Source organism: Rhyacophila brunnea, unplaced genomic scaffold (assembly GCF_057557595.1).
Source record: "Rhyacophila brunnea isolate RB1 unplaced genomic scaffold, BYU_Rbru_1.0 scaffold_44, whole genome shotgun sequence".
Lineage (NCBI taxonomy): Eukaryota > Metazoa > Arthropoda > Insecta > Trichoptera > Rhyacophilidae > Rhyacophila > Rhyacophila brunnea.
In genome coordinates this window covers 494643-511573 of record NW_028233109.1, presented here as the reverse complement: position 1 = coordinate 511573, position 16931 = coordinate 494643, and the positions used below count along the sequence as shown (strand labels likewise).

The 16931-nt window shown below is 25.8% G+C and overlaps 1 protein-coding gene and 1 non-coding gene across 2 annotated transcripts; one reads left to right on the top strand and one right to left on the bottom strand.

Moving 5' to 3' along the window:
- Window positions 1-4404: 4404 nt before the first annotated feature.
- Window positions 4405-13787, bottom strand: LOC147066631 (exosome complex exonuclease RRP44-like). The gene is made up of 6 exons (XM_085955104.1): window positions 13783-13787; window positions 7637-7776; window positions 7259-7414; window positions 6793-7066; window positions 6532-6675; window positions 4405-4414 (listed from the first exon to the last, which is right to left on the bottom strand). The coding sequence occupies exons 1-6, from the start codon at window positions 13785-13787 to the stop codon at window positions 4405-4407; spliced, it is 729 nt and encodes a 242-aa protein (XP_085811230.1).
- Window positions 13788-16391: 2604 nt separating this feature from the next.
- On the top strand, window positions 16392-16463 carry TRNAW-CCA (transfer RNA tryptophan (anticodon CCA)). The gene has a single exon. It is a non-coding gene; the product is annotated as a tRNA-Trp (tRNA).
- The last annotated feature ends 468 nt before the right edge of the window (window positions 16464-16931 follow it).

Here is a 16931-nt window from a genome sequence, read left to right as displayed (position 1 = left end):
ATAAAAGAAAAAAATTGAAATATTAACCAATATAACCATAAAAATTCAAAAACTTGGTAATAAATTTACTAAATTTTTTTCAATAAAATATATACTATCGAGCTCTTACCTTTTCTAGAATAAAAAAATTAAATTAAACTAATTTGTTTAAGAAAAATATTGCTGCAATATAAGATATAGAATATTTCGTTATTATCGGCCTGTGTTGTTCAAAGGGCGGTGTTTTTATTTTAAAATGTTTGAATATTTTATTTTCTTAAAAAGTTTACAATAGCGGCTAAGCATCATAAAATTTCTTTGTGCACAATTTTTGAAACAAATAAAATTGGGAAAATTTCTAAATATAAAATATATATTCAACTAATTTAAGCGGTAAATTTATAGGGAACAGAATTTCTAACATTTTCACTGATATTTTTTAATAAATTGGATGTTTTACGATTTAAAATTTTCCAATAAAAAATTTACTTACATCAAGTTTTACCTAGACATGTAGGCACCATTCACCTATAATTAAAATTAAAGATTTGGTAATGTGCATATAAATAAAAGAAAAGTAATATTTTTAAATAAATTGCTCGTGTATCACTTTTTTTAAGCATATATAGTTTCCATTAAGACTTTTTTTTCTATTTTTTCTTAATTAACTTTGACGCATTCTGGAAAAAAAAATTTTTCGACATATAAAGGAAATAAATCTTTATAAAATAGGAAAAAAAATTACATCTGGAATATTTTCACGAAATATTGGTTATTAAGTACTCGAAACATAATTTTGCCAATTTTAATAACAATTACTTTTTTATTGCTCGCATAATCGCTTTAAAGTCCCATAGTATTAACAAATTTGCATTAAAAAAGGTATATTCTTGTATTTTAGAATCTAAGAAGGTTACTTTTTATGTGAAATTATATCTAAATTAAAAAAAATACACATGTTTTTCTCTGCGCCAAGAATATCATGCATTATATAATATGGATTCTATAGAACTAGAAAGCTTTTGCCAGGTTTTATGCTATTCTCAAAAAATTTGGATAGAAAGATTGTGCAAAGTTAAAGACCCGATACAGATATAATAATTATACCTTTACAGCCCTTGTAATTTTACCTGTATATGATTGTATAAAATCACATTGCTTTTGCTATTTTATGTCCTGTTTTTTATGAATATATGATGCAAATCTTCTAATATATGCTTTGGCTTCTATAATTATGCCTGGATAATAATTTCAAAAAATATCGTAAACAATGTAATTAAGAGCTCTAGAAATTGGTTTGAAATCATGATGTCTCAAACGTATTCTATTTCATATTTGGGTTGTTGCTTTATCATTAAGTTTATACTATTACATCTTATGATATGATTTATGAATAATTGTGATAATTCCGTGGGATGATATTCTATTTCTTTGTCTTTACACCCATAATTTTTAAATAGTTTATTTTGTAATTTTACCCGTATAGTATATATTTTAATAGCGTTTTTATTATAAACAAAAATAAATTTCTTTTAGATCGGTTCAACCCCATATAGATCTTATTTTGGATTTTCTTCTTTATACTCATGCATAAATTTACATTTGGTTTTTTTTGTGTATATTTTACTCGCTCTGATATGAAACTCGGTTCGCTTCTGAAATTTAGTGGTTAAAAAAATTAAAGTTGTACATTATTCAAAACAATTTTTGCAAAAAAAAAATATTTAGGTTATTGACTAAAATAATTAATTTTAGTTATAAAAAAATTTAATGGTAAAATCAAAAATAATATCGTGTTAAAGATAATTTTATTTAATAATATTTTGAGAAATTCGCCAAGATTATCTTTTTTTTATCTAAAATGTTGAAAATAAGTATCCGAAATTTATAATCTAAAATAAAAAAATTTGTAGTTTTTATAATCTATAGAATTCAAAATAATTTACAGACTAAAAAAATTAACAGATATATTAATTTTATAATGATGAATAGATCGAATTTTACAAAATTTGTGCTATAAATACAATAAGTAAGGCCAAAACCATAAATTTAAAGCTTTAAATAACCAGAACAATTAATTGATAAATAAAAATTATAAATCTATAATCTGGAAAATACAGCACAGAAGCTACATGGAATTTCCTAAAATAAAAAATAAAGGCTTTACTGCAAAAAAAAACTTTAAAATTATAATTCTATTAAATTCATACGTAACTAGCTGAATATTACTAAGATTAACAGCAAAAAAGAAAAGCTTGAAACTTAAAATGAAAATATTATAGAAACATTAAAAAAAAGTCATAGAATAAAAAATTTGCTGCAATAACGAAGGATCATCATAAACTATTCTTAAAATACCTCCAAAACATTCAAAAATTATAGGATTAAGAATTAAAATACTTATAAAATACTAAAATAAGCGAAAATCAGTTCAAAAAAATATGTGGAAGTAATAAATAAGCATATAAGAATTATAACCAAAACTACAAAATAAATTTATAATTCTATACAATCAAAATTTACATTTAAAGAAAAATTATATGATCTTAGAAGTATTTTTTGGACAGCGTCACATTGGGGTATATTTTTTAAAAACATCACAGCTATCTATTGCTTGTATTAAAAGAGTGATAAATATAGAGACCATTATCTAGTTGCTTCAATAATGACCTGAATTAACATAAAATTTTCTAAAGCTATATTATTGTGATAAGTATTTAAATTAAGAATATTTTGCCGGCATGACTGCTTTTTAACTTTCCAAATTAAAAACTAGTGAAGCTTTATAAATAAATATTTATGATTTTCACTGTGTGATGTGTAAGGTAGAGGTGCTATATAATCTTAAAAACAATATAAGTTGCTTGCAATTTTAGAAAGCAATATATTTAAACAGCCTGAAAATCTTAGAAATATGTATATTTGGAAAAAAAGAATAAAATCGGCATTATTTGAAAAGACAATTTTTTAGTCTATAATATTAAACAGAATAAACTTAGTATAAAAACAATAACATCAAAAAAAATTGTCTTAAGCGATAAAAATGGCCAATATATTAAGTGCTGATTATGACGAAAAAAATACAAATGTCACGCCAAATAAATAGGTTAAAAATTCTGTTTTGATTTTTCTAATATTAATATCAATACAAGACATACGTTTCGTTTTACTATAAACTATATATTCTGAGTATAGTAAAGCAATTCTTTAATTGTATCTAAAAAATCAATTAAAAAAAAAGAATATTCTAAAATTTAAAGGAGTCATTTTAGAGGTATTTAAACTTAAAATATGGTATTTTCGTAAAATAAAGTTACAAAGAGAATAATTTAAAATATTCTTGTGATATGAGGATTTAAATCCTATTTAAACATTATTTAATCGAATTTTATGTTTAAAAAATTGGAAGAGAAAAAAATAACAGTAAATTCAGGTGTTTTATGTTTTAGAAATATAACATGCTTACAGTATTAGGGAATATAAAAAAGTGAAGAATACTTAACATATATTAAAATGAAAATATATAATATTTTGCACATATAGACTATAACAAATAAAATATATATATATATATCTTGATAATAAATATTCTAAAAGTATTTTTTTGATTATTTGTTTTCTGTGAACTATAAGTTTAAATTAAATATTCATACTTTTGCTTAAATAGCGAGGGGTCTTGAATTAGTTATCCAATGATTATTTTTCGATTCAGTATTTTATATTACCATTTAATCAAAAATTATGCCTTTTATGATGTATTCTATTATTATGTTGAAGACGAATAACAACACAGTTTAAACGCTTAAAAAAATTTAAAACATCTTTTTTAAATATGAATTATTATTGGAACGAACTAATAGTATTAAGTTAATATTGGATTTCGTTTATGAATTTAATCAAATCGTTTAAAATTTTATGTTCGAGTTTTATTTATATTTTTGCATCATGATTTTATTTTTTGTATAAATATAATTTCGCTGTGATCAAAAAAATGCAATCTTTTTTTCATATAGCACCCAAATATGCCTTCTAAACGCATATATATATTTTTAAAGTATATTTTCGATAATTTTAGCCGCTTTTCATGATCATTTTATTAAAATAAGTTCGATAAAATCTATATCATGGCACAGTTATTAAAATTTTGGTTTTTACATTTCTAATGCGCAAAGGATGCTAAAAATATCTCAATAGTATATTCATATTGTACCATTAATATTTTTTTTCTTTATTTATAGGCAATTGTGTAAAGTCTTTAAAAATTGGTATTTATTATTAAAATATATCACTTGTGTGAAATGGTGCTAAATTAATAGGAAAAAATTGTGTCAAAGAAATTATATTAAATCAAGCAAATATATGCGGAACAGTAGACGAGACTCAAAAATTGATATAAAAATACAAGGTCAATATCATTTAAAAACTCTAGGATGCGCTAAAAATAAAGCATAAAAAAACATATTTGCGTACTAAAGTAATGTAAAGATATTCATTCCCTCAAAATACAAAGCTTCGATATTTTAAAAAATATTTTGACTAAACTTCATATAGACCATTGAAAATTTGACCTATATATATTCAATGCATGAAAAACGCTATAGATGGCATGGCATATTGCCTGCTATCATTAGAAAATTTGATGAGATAATATATTTAATGAAATAGATAGGCAAACCAAATCAGCCAAATATAGATTAAGCTAAATAAATTTTAAAAAACTTGCAGTTCTAGGATAGAAAAATTGATACCAGTGTTTTATGTGAAAATAATTGATTGATCAAGTTAAAGTCAGAATATCATTAAATAATCATAATACAGTAAAGCGGGAAATAAGTTTTACAAAAGGGAACTTTTTAGCAGTTAATTAAATTGAGGGTATAATTTTTAGATAACTTTAATAGATGAATAGGTTCTTTTAAAAATTAAAAACATCAAGGTAAGTGGTGTATTTTTTATTTAGAAAGTAAATATAATTAGTAAAACCATAAAAATTTCAGATAAACATGAAGATAAGGGATCAAATTGTCCTTTTACGTATTCAAGAATTCTTTAGGAGTAAAGTATATTTGAAATAAAAATATTTTTAAGAAAAACATCGCTACACTTATTACCTGCCTAGGAATTCTTCCACAGTAAATTAGAAATGAACATTTTCGATAAAAGTATGGTTACCCTTTTTATATACCTATGAATTTTAGAAGAGTATAGTAGAAATAAAAATATTTTTAAGAAAAGCATCGCAACACTTTTTTTATATACCTAGGAATTTTAGAAAAATAGAGCGGAAACATAGATATTTTTAAGAAAAGCATCGCAACACTTATTACCTGCCTAGGAATTCTAAAACGGTAAATTAGAAATGAATATTTTTGATTAAAGTATGGTTACCCTTTTTATCTACCTAGGGATCTAGAAAAGTAGAGTAGAAATATATATATTTTTAAGAAAAACATCGCTACACTTATTACCTGCCTAGGAATTCTAAAACGGTAAATTAGAAATGAATATTTTTGATGTAAGTATGGTTACCCTTTTTATATACCTATGAATTTTAGAAGAGTATAGTAGAAATAAAAATATTTTTAAGAAAAGCATCGCAACACTTTTTTTATATACCTAGGAATTTTAGAAAAATAGAGCGGAAACATAGATATTTTTAAGAAAAGCATCGCAACACTTATTACCTGCCTAGGAATTCTAAAACAGTAAATTAGAAATGAATATTTTTGATAAAAGTATGGTTACCCTTTTTATCTACCTAGGGATCTAGAAAAGTATGGTAGAAATATATATATTTTTAAGAAAAGAAGCGTTACTTTTTTTATATAACTATGAATTTTAGAAGAATAGAGAGGAAACATAGATATTTTTAATAAAAGTATCGCTATATTTATTATCTACACTGGAATTCCAAAACAGTATTTAGAAATGAACATTTTTGATAAAAGTATGGTTACCCTTTTTATATACCTATGAATTTTAGAAGGGTAAATTAGAAATGAATATTTTTGATAAAATTATGGTTATTCTTTTTATCTACCTAGGAATCTAGGAGAGTAGAGCGGAAACATGGATCTTTTTAAGAAAGGCATGGTTACCGTTGGCATCTACCTAAGAATTCTAGGAGAAAATTAATGTAGAAATAAAAATATTTTTAATTATTGAATAATGCGCATATCGAAATGCCTTTTTATAAAGAACATTTCATCGTTTGGGGCAATTTCGACTTTTAGCTGATCGTATACTTTAAACACCACTTCTCCGTCCCTTAAAAATGCATTTTTTTCTTCGACATATTCTACATCCTCGACTAAAATAGTGTCTTCGATTCCAAGTTCAGGAACATTCACCACAATTCCATTTTTTCTTACCCTTAGCACAAACCCATCTGCCATCATTTTCCCCTTACTTTTGATGAATAGGTAAACAAAAAGTTTATCGCAATCCATGCTAGCATACATGGCGCTTCGATTTCTCATATTAATGTTTCTGCAAACTTCTTCGATCACATTTGATTCCATATAAAACTTTTTTTCATTGTTAAGAATTGACTCTAGTTGTCTATGAACAATAATATCGGCGTATCTTCTTATTGGAGAAGTAAAATGGGTATATATTGGCATGGAAAGACCGTAATGTTTGAATTCTTCGAATGGCACAGATCCAGAAGAGAAATAAACGGCTTGATTCATCGATCTGGTGATTATTTTTTTAATTATTTCTTTAAACTTACCGTCTTCTATTGCTGCGATGCTTTCATTTAGTTCTTTTGATGTTAGGTATTCAAGTTTTATGCCTTTTTTGCCCAAATACTCTTTTAATTCATCGAAAGAGTCGTCTGCGAATTTCGGGTGTCGTCTAAGCATAGAATTTTCTCTGTAATTTGTGTATATTTCTTTTGCGACGGTTACATTTGCAAGCAGCATAAATTCTTCTACCAATTTATTTGTGTCGTGCATGATTTTATTTTCGATTTTATGTACTACTGGGAAATAATTTTCGTCTTTGTCATCGAAATGTATTTTTACCTCGTTTGAGCTTAATTCTAAAGATCCGTCTTTTAACCTCTCCTTCCTTAACTTTATTGCTATTTGGTTGAGTGTGTTTATAGATTTACCAATATTTGTGTTTAGATTCAATTCGTTTTGGGCTTGTTCGTACGTGAAACTTTTTTTGCTTCTTATTATGGTTTTTTTAAAGTGGTGATTTTTCATATTTAGGTTTGAATCGAATTCCCAGAAAACGGAAAATGCTAATCTATCTTCATTTTCGATCAAACTGCACATATTTGATGAAATAAATTCTGGAAGCATGTCAATTCTTCTGTCTGTCAAATAAACTGAGGTTCCGCGTTTCTTTGATTCGTTATCAAGCGGGGAATCAGGAGTTACAAAAAATGAAACATCTGCTATATGGACACCAACTTCTATTGTATCTTTTTTTATTATGCAATGAAGGGCGTCATCTATATCTGTGCATCCTGGTGGATCTATGCTGCAAACGAGCTCTCCCCGCATGTCATAACGTTTATTTGTTTCTGATTCAACTATATTTTTATAAGTAATCGATAATTCCTTCATTTTTAATTCATAATCGTTAATTAATTTATGATCCGTGTTTTCATCGGTATTATCTTCGAGTTTAACTGCTAAATTACTTTCTTTTGATCTTAAGGCAGAGATAACACTTTGAATTCCATATCCAGGAACGTAATTTTTATAATCGATTCCATTGGCCAATAAAATACTTTCAATTTCACTTTTTCTATCACCAACACTTCCAATAACTTTTAAATAACTGCCAAACGGATATAAAGAATCTTTCTTCCATTCGTTTATTCTTACTAATATTCTTTTACCTTCTATCTCTTCTACTTGACTTGTTCTTATACGTATTTTTGGGATCTTCCTATCTAAAGGAAGCACCAATACATATTGTGCCCCATTACCATTTATAGAATTTTTGTCTATTGTCCCTATTAAAGGCTTATAATCACGTTTAAATAATCCGACTATTTTTCCAAACACCTCATTCACATCTTTTCTATTGCCTTCAATACTAATATTCATGTTTTTACCCATTTCATTATTATTTTTATTGCTATGAACACCAGATCCTTCCTCATTAATTAACTCAACTAAGTCCCCAGAATTTTCCTTGATCTCAACATAAACTCCATCAAGATTCATAGCCCTATTCATATCATTTCTCCCTATAACCTTAACTTTAACTGATCTTCCCTTGATTTCAGCATGAACAATCCCAGAAAAACAGTTATAGGTATTCACATATAAAACCCCTTTAACAACCTTTCCTTCTTGAACCATAACACCGATCCTTTCTTCATTATAATAATCATCATACTCCGTATTCTCCCTTTCTGATTCTACTAAGAGATCATGAATCGGTTGCGGGTTCTTAAATAAATTTGGGAAAGTGTGGATATTGTTTTTCGTAAGTATCAGCATGGTTATTTTCGGGTCATGTTTTCTATAATACTCAATAACGCGTTTGAATTTCTGATATTCAATGTTCGATGAAAAACCTTCTTTGTAAATTCTTGTAAAATCACTTGTAATAGAATTATTTGCAATAGAATCATTTGTAATTACTTCATTTGCAATATAATCATTTATAATTCCTTCATTTACATTATGATCTGTGGCTATGTTTTTTACATTTTCATTAGCCGTATTTTTATAAACTTTATATTTTCCATAATCTCCTTCCACATAAGTTCCTTCAAAAAAATCATTATAAAATGTAAAACGATTTTTCATAGCTCCCTTAACTCTTTTATAAACTCCCATTCCATCACAACGCAAATCTTCTAAAACACTTTGTAAAACAATAACATCTACAAACTTGCTTTCAAAAAGAGGAAGAAACGTTTGTAAAACCTCTTTTGTAGGAATTACAATGAACGGAATTTTTGTATAACGACATAATTCTGGATGAAAATGCGGTGTTGGACAGCATGGAAATGAGCACGCCATTTTTGAGCGAATGTAACGCTCATGAATCGTTTTGAGCAAGATTTTGGTTTTTGTGATCTTGTGGGTTGAATAAAGTGTATGCATATTTAGGGGCTTTTATCTTAATTAGTATATTACATATATTTCAAAGTATTTACTAATTATTACTGGTTTGCATGGAAATTGCAATATTTTAATCTTAGAAAATAAATTCTTCACGATCATTTAATACAGCATGAAATATATTTTTATATATTTCATTAATAAGATAACTATATGTAATTTCAAAAAATGGTATTATTTGTATATTGCGAAATTTCATTGATATATTTTAAGATTGACTATTCTAGAATGTTAATTATAAAGTCTTTACAACAATATTTACTATTGCTTTAAGTCGAACTTAAACTTCCTAGAATATTTATTATAGAACAATGTATAAATATTTATTATTACTCTAAGAGAGGATTGAATATTGAAGAATATTATGATAAAGTTTTTAGAAAAATACTTATTACTATTTATATTAAGATTAACTATTCTAGATTTTTATTCTATATCCTTTTGTAAAACAAATTATATTGCTTTAAGTGCAGATTAACTATTCTAGATTTTTATTCTATATCCTTTTGTTAAACAAATTATATTGCTTTAAGTGCAGATTAACTATTCTAGAATTTTTATGATAAAGCCTTTGTGAAAATATTTATTATTATTCATATGAAGATTAACTATTCTAGAATTTTTATGATAAAGCCTTTTGTTAAACAAATTATATTGTTAAAAGTGCAGATTAACTATTCTAGAATTTTTATGATAAAGCCTTTGTGAAAATATTTATTATTATTCATATGAAGATTAACCATTCTAGAATTTTTATGATAAAGTCTTTGAGAAAATATTTATTATTATTCATATGAAGATTAACTATTCTAGAATTTTTATTCTATATCCTTTTGTTAAACAAATTATATTGCTTTAAGTGCAGATTAACTATTCTAAAATTTTTATGATAAAGCCTTTGTGAAAATATTTATTATTGTTCATATGAAGATTAACCATTCTAGAATATTAATTATAAGGTTTTTACAAAGATATTTATTATTGCTTTAAGCGAAAATTTACCTTCCTAGAATATTTATTTCAGAACCTTTGTAAAAATATTTACTACTGTAATAAGTTAAAATAAATATTGATTAAATGTTAAAAATAATAATAAAATTAGAATAATTTTGATTTATAGTAATTTTATTTTTAACAAAAATTCATCCGTAATAACTTTTTATAACAACGAACGATAATTTATTTTAGGGCTAACTTAATATAAAAATAAATGCTCACTGTAATATTATGTTACAATAATATCATTGATCGTATATGGATTTGTTTCGAATAAATGCACACAAACAGTGGGGTTGAGAAATACACATTAGCTAATAGGTCTTGAAATAAAAAATGATTAGAGAAAAACTGTGAAAGGAATGAACTATATGAATATTTTTTTTAGAGACTATTAATTCAAGTGTTTTCCTAAACATTATTGTTTGTGCTTCTGAAAGCAGTCATTACTTCTTAATATACGACTCGCAGTATTCCTTGTGTAAGAATAAAGTAACTAAAATCATTTAATGAATAAAAAAATTTATTGTGCTGCTATATAGAGTTTTTTTTCCTTGATTTAATGGGGATAAAAAATAAATAACCCATTAATAAATATATATTCATGGTGTTAATATTGGGAGCACAGGGCGTTAAATATCATTTTACTTCCTCTAACGGCAAAACATGATAAAAAGTATAAAATATATTCAAATAATAATATCAATGAATGATTTATCTAGTTTTATATATCATACATCTTATCAAAAAAAAATTCATATTTTTTGTTTTTTCTTAAAATGTAACGTGCATTTTTATACCTGCCCAACATCCATTGATCGAATAAGTAATAAAAATGTCTTGCAACTTTTAAAAAAAGCTAATAATTCCCAGTTTTGTGTTAGAAATGTATAAATTTGAACTTTTATATCGTTTACAGCCGTCAGTATAAATTATTGTGCTCTACTCCATACTATAACTATATATTTTTAGCGTTTCCTGTGTTTCTATTTTCATCCACAAAAAAACTTAATTCTTTTGTGGCCAGTAGTCTTCAACATTTCAAGAAACCTCACAGAATGCCCCTAGAATTACTTACGCTACCAAACTTAGACCCATCTATTGCAAACATGCTTTTGTCACCGTTTTTTTATTCATCGTGTCATAATAGTCTGCAAATGATATATTTTTAAATTCCAATAATACAATACACGATGTTTTCTCATCAATTTTGATTCATATGCGATTTAATTTTATAAAGTTTTCTTAATACATTATTTTATTGTTCATTGGATGATATATTTGCATGACTTAACCATAATAAAAAAAGTTACTTGCAAATTATTTTAAGCCTTTCTGCAGACACTTCTTTAACGAACTACACCTTTCTCATCACACCACTGCATTTTGACTTCACCACCAAGATACTTGCGTTCTTTTCATTTAAGTTTTCTTCATAATTTAACAATTGAATTCATTTAACCGTGTGCTAGTTTTTTGTGTTTCATTGAAATAAAGGGTACAAAATCAAAAAAGTGGACGTCCTAAAAATGAAGTTAACGCCTAATCAGTTAAAATATTGATTGTTAAAAATATATATGGAAACAAACTGAACATGAAAAAAATATGCTTTATTCTTCAATTTTATATGCTTTATTATAATCAACTTTTAGGAATAATATTGTTTTAATTATTGACTAAAAGATAAATTAATTTTATATATAATTTATTATTCACAATAAAAACAAAAGTAAAAAATATAAAATATCTGTATTTTTACAACCATAAATTAAAAACACCCACATAATCAATCTATCATATTTAAATTATTTTATTTTTTTTTCTTCATCACTCGGTAGACATACTCTGGTTGTATGAATAGAATAAAAAATAAAATATGTTTCTTTCGGTTGAGTGGGTTGTAGATTTGACTTTTTAATATAAATTTGTGGTTTTTTGAATCTCTATAGTTTTTAGATTTTTAAATCTATTGATATATACTGAAGAATATCAACGGAATTAAATCATCCAAAATGTGCTCGTTTTCTTTCAATATTTTGAATTAAATTTGTAATTACAATTTATAATTTTAAAAAGTTGTATTTCATATAATTTATTATAAAAAACAAACAGGTACAAATAAACGGTTTATGTTGATTTTTGTTATCAATTCCAAATAAAACCATGCTTTTTCATCTAAACATGCAATATCTTCATATATTTATTAAATTATGAATTAAAAATCTTAAATCCATCATAATTTCTATATATTTTAAAAAAATATTTGGATTAAAAATAAAAGATATACTTGCCACAATTATGCATAAATATTTGAAACTACTTTTGCATTTACAGTGATGCATATTCTAAAAAATTCATCCGTTTAGAATAAAAAAAGTAAAATATTTCCTTAATATAATACAAAAACTCTTCCAAAAAAATGTATTAAAAGATGTTTGTGGGTTGAAATACCACATTCAAATAAAAATCTGGTTCTAGAGGGTATCTAGAGGGTATCTAGAGATCTTTTCATAGAAAATATCCTTTTTCGTGTTAGGATTAACAGAAAATTTACGACATGTGCACGTTATATTTGTTTTTTTGTATGTGTAGTTGATATATATTGATAGAAACATATATAAACACAAAAAATTTAGTCTGAACATGCAAATGTTGCTTGATAAAAGGTGGAATTATTTTTTTTTGCATGCGAATAATCTTTTTAAATATATCATAATGACCAAAAGAACATCATAAAATAAATGAATGGCTGATATCTTTTATAAAGTTATTAATTTCTAATTTTTTCGTATTTGTTTTTTATAATTATAAAAAGTTCCCGCAAAAGTTCATAGTAAACACCCCTTTTTTTAGATTTAAAATCCAGTTTTGCACCCTATTAATACAATAATTTTGATTTTCTATTTTTTTATAATGCATATGACTGTAAGAAACTTATTTTATAATTGAATTCGACCTTGCAATCGGTTCTCAAATATTTTAATTTATTCAAAATTGATATAAAAATCATTTTTTACTTTGAAAATTTTATTGAATCATGCTCACAACAGTTTCAACCACATCTTCAGCCGTAGGAAACGATATTTTTTCCAATCCTGTACAATATGCAGTCGGGCAATCTTTTCCATTTATTTTTTTGATACTACACTTTAGATCATCAAAAAATTCATCATAGACACGCGAACTTATTTCAGATGCAACACTAAAACTTGGCCAAGCATTATCCACAATCACTAAATTTTTGGTCTTCTTTACAGACTGAAAAATCGTTTCTATATCGAGAGGTCTGATGCTAAAAAGATTAATTATTTCTGCCTTAACATTATGTTTTGAAAATAATTTATCTGCAGCATCTAAGCAAATTGCAACATTCAAAGAAATTCCAATAATAGTAACATCACTTCCCATTCTTTCTATAACACACTTATATTCTTGTACAAAGTTACTGTCATTAAACGAATCATCAATCTCAAACTCGACATTATACAACAATTCATTTTCTAAAATAACTACTGGATCACCATCTCGCAAAGCTTTTTTTAAAATTCCTCGATGATCGCGAGATGAATATGGCGCACACACTTTTAATCCTGGAATACTTCCATAGATAGCACAAAAATCTTGTGTATGCTGTGCACCAACACCTGGTGAAACACCATTCGGCCCGCGAAAGATTATGTGCGATCCTATTTGACCCCCACTCATGTACCTCATTTTTGCTGAACTGTTTATTATGTGATCAATTGACTGTAATGCGAAGTTCCAGGTCATAAATTCACAAATAGGTATGAGGCCAGCAAAACTTGCTCCAACAGCCAACCCAGTAAACCCCATTTCGCTTATTGGTGTGTCAATAATACGAGAGGATCCGAATTTCTCTAGAAGTCCTTTTGTGCATTTGTAGGTTCCATTGGATTTACCAACTTCTTCACCAATTACAAATATTCGCTCGTTTGTTTCCATTTCTTCTTTTATAGCTAAAGATATTGATTCATGTACTTTTATTTTAGCCGATACCATTTTTTTATATTAAATCCCGCATTTTTTATTAAATCATTGTTTTTATTAATTTTTATTTGTTTCTTATGTTCTAGAAGTGATTAATAGTATTTTAAATGAAATCGATGCATTTTTCACCAATAGATAAGACAGATCGAATTTTGTATTTTTAAAACACACGAAAACTTATTTTAATCCAGCAATATAGAAAATTCATTTATGAATTATTTTGATTTATTTCTATATTAAATTGGTTCGAACAAAACTTTGGATTTTTTTGTTTCCTTAATATTTTCTTTGCGTCATCATCTTTACAATGTTCTCAGCAACAGTTCTTCGTAATAGACTGTTATATTTAGGGTTTTCTTTAATCATATTGTTTATATTCATGCTTCTGCTGCAGTTGGCAATCCTAAATATTAAATACCAGACACATGTTGCTTTATGACCACACCATTTTATGGCGCATATTACAATATGTAGATACGTGTGCCTTGAATTTTTTAGAAAGCCAAGCTTAATTTATTAATTCGAATGGTAAAAAGCGCAAAATAATATGTATGATTTAAGCGGTAATGAATCCATACAAAATTACGCATAAAATACAACCATCTATATATCTATTTCTTTCGAAACTCTTGTAGTACAAAAAAGATATTATCTAAAATATTTGGAATTTATTATTTTAATTACACAAGACTTGTTATTTTTTCTTCTAAATTTATGATGAATATTTCTTACAATCAATAAAACTATAATCACAAGGAAATATGCAAAAAAATAATGTTTGATTCACTTTAAATCTAATACTATTTTACAATATACATATATATCTTCTTTATTGGTGATGCCAAGGGTAGCGAAAGCATATGCACAAAAAAATAATATTGAAAAAACACTTTTATATAAGTTTTATGATGTAGAAGATACATTGAGGAAAGCTGTAAGAATGCTGTGTGTGAAAAGAGTATACAGCAAATCTGCAATATAGGGCAATCTAAAATTTTGCGCGTGAAAACACGAAAAGTTAATCATAAAATCAGTCTTACAATAAATATATAGAACTATATCCTCTTTTAGATAAAATTTATGAATACCCAGATAGGAAAGGTAAAAAAAATACACTTCATGTATTGAATCGATTTTTACAAGGCTATTTTTCTAAAAAGGATAGATTCATATTTTTATATAAAATATACCAAAATAGGTCCGGAATAAAAAATTTTGATTAATAATTTGAATTTCCTAATATTATTCTATACAAAAATGATAACGCATGATTACATAGACTTTTCCCCCTTTAAATGCTGTTTAACCATAATTTTAATGATGAAATATGTTTTTTTTATTTGGTTAAGGATTTACTGTTTGTATTAATATTCATAAAATACGAAATAATTCTCTAAAAAAGACTATATTTAGGATATTTAGATTATATATAAAAAATAGATTCTAGTATTCTTTATATTTTAGTTTTCTAGTGTTGATTCATGGATTGTTTTCTGAGTAATCATTATATTATGTTTTTTTCTTCCCAGAATACGATATGGAAAAATATTGGGTCAAATGATGAGTTTAAATATATATTACATCAATATATCTTATCTATATACAATTCTATAATTTATTTATGGGTTATTTTTACTATTATACTTTAAAATATTTTTTCATTAATCTTAAGCTGATTAGTTTCCCGTGAGAACTATTTACCTCCACTTTTGGATTTCTCTTCGTCTACTCTCACGAGGCTTATTAGTTCTGAATTTACCCTTAATCATATAGTTTGAATGCATGAATTAGTTTTGTTTTGAACTTCGAGTTCTTGTAAATACTTTTTATGAAACTTTTACATTTATAGCATTTTAACTTAAAACATTCAACAGCTCATATTATCTATATTTTTCACCCCATTATATAAATCATATTTAATGAAAACAAAATGCAAATGGAATAAATAATATAAATCATCTTATCTGCACTATATCAAGATATTTCAATGGTTATTTTTGAATTTTGAATTTTCTCTTGGTCAATAAGAGAGAAGTTGTCACTATTATATATCAAAATATTGTTTTAACACTAAACGGTGCTTAAATTCACGTTTGCAGGATTATCCCATATGGGAGTAAAATATTTAGTATAATTTGTTAATATATATTATCTTGATTTGATTGGGGCTTGGTGACTTTTAATAATATCAATTTCTTAATATTCAAAACTAAACGCCTGTAATCTAACTTTTACTAGGTTTTTGCATTTTTTTAAATCCAGATCAGATCTAGTGTATACAGCTTATTATTATTATGTGGTCATTCAATTGACCGGGTGGCGCAACGGTAGCGCTTTCGACTCCAGATCGAATGGTTGTGGGTTCGATTCCTGCCCCGGTCAATTTTGACTTTATCTTATTACTTTTAATAACAACCTCTCGATTATGTTGATCACTAAATTTTTTTAAGTTAACCCAAGTTCTATCGGCATTTCCATACCAGATTTATATAGATGTTGTTTATATCTTATCTAAAGCCCATCAAAAATTATTTTAACTTCAAAACAAAAGAACATAAATTTGAATTTTACTCGTAAGTTTTATTATGTATATTTAACTCAATGGAAATAATAAATCTATTGTCTTATTTCATTGATTTAAAATGTGATTTAGAGAAATATCAGCTATATCTGTCATAAAAGCATTTAAATTAGTTTGATTGGTTCTGAACAAGACTCAACACCTTACCCGCAATAGTATGCTTTAGATCAGCTTTCAAATATATTAATTGAATCCGTTAATTTTTATTTCTAACGGTAAATATTTTCCTTTTAAATATTCTAACATCTACATATGCTCATGTTTATAAC

Excerpts from the sequence above, each read along its gene's own strand:
- LOC147066631 (XM_085955104.1), bottom strand. Across the intron at positions 7,067-7,258 it reads TATTTCATCAAATATGTGCA|CAATAAAGTTAAGGAAGGAG; the intron begins GTTTGATCGAAA and ends TCAACCAAATAG. Across the intron at positions 6,676-6,792 it reads TCTTTCGATGAATTAAAAGA|ATCGATGAATCAAGCCGTTT; the intron begins GTATTTGGGCAA and ends AATAATCACCAG.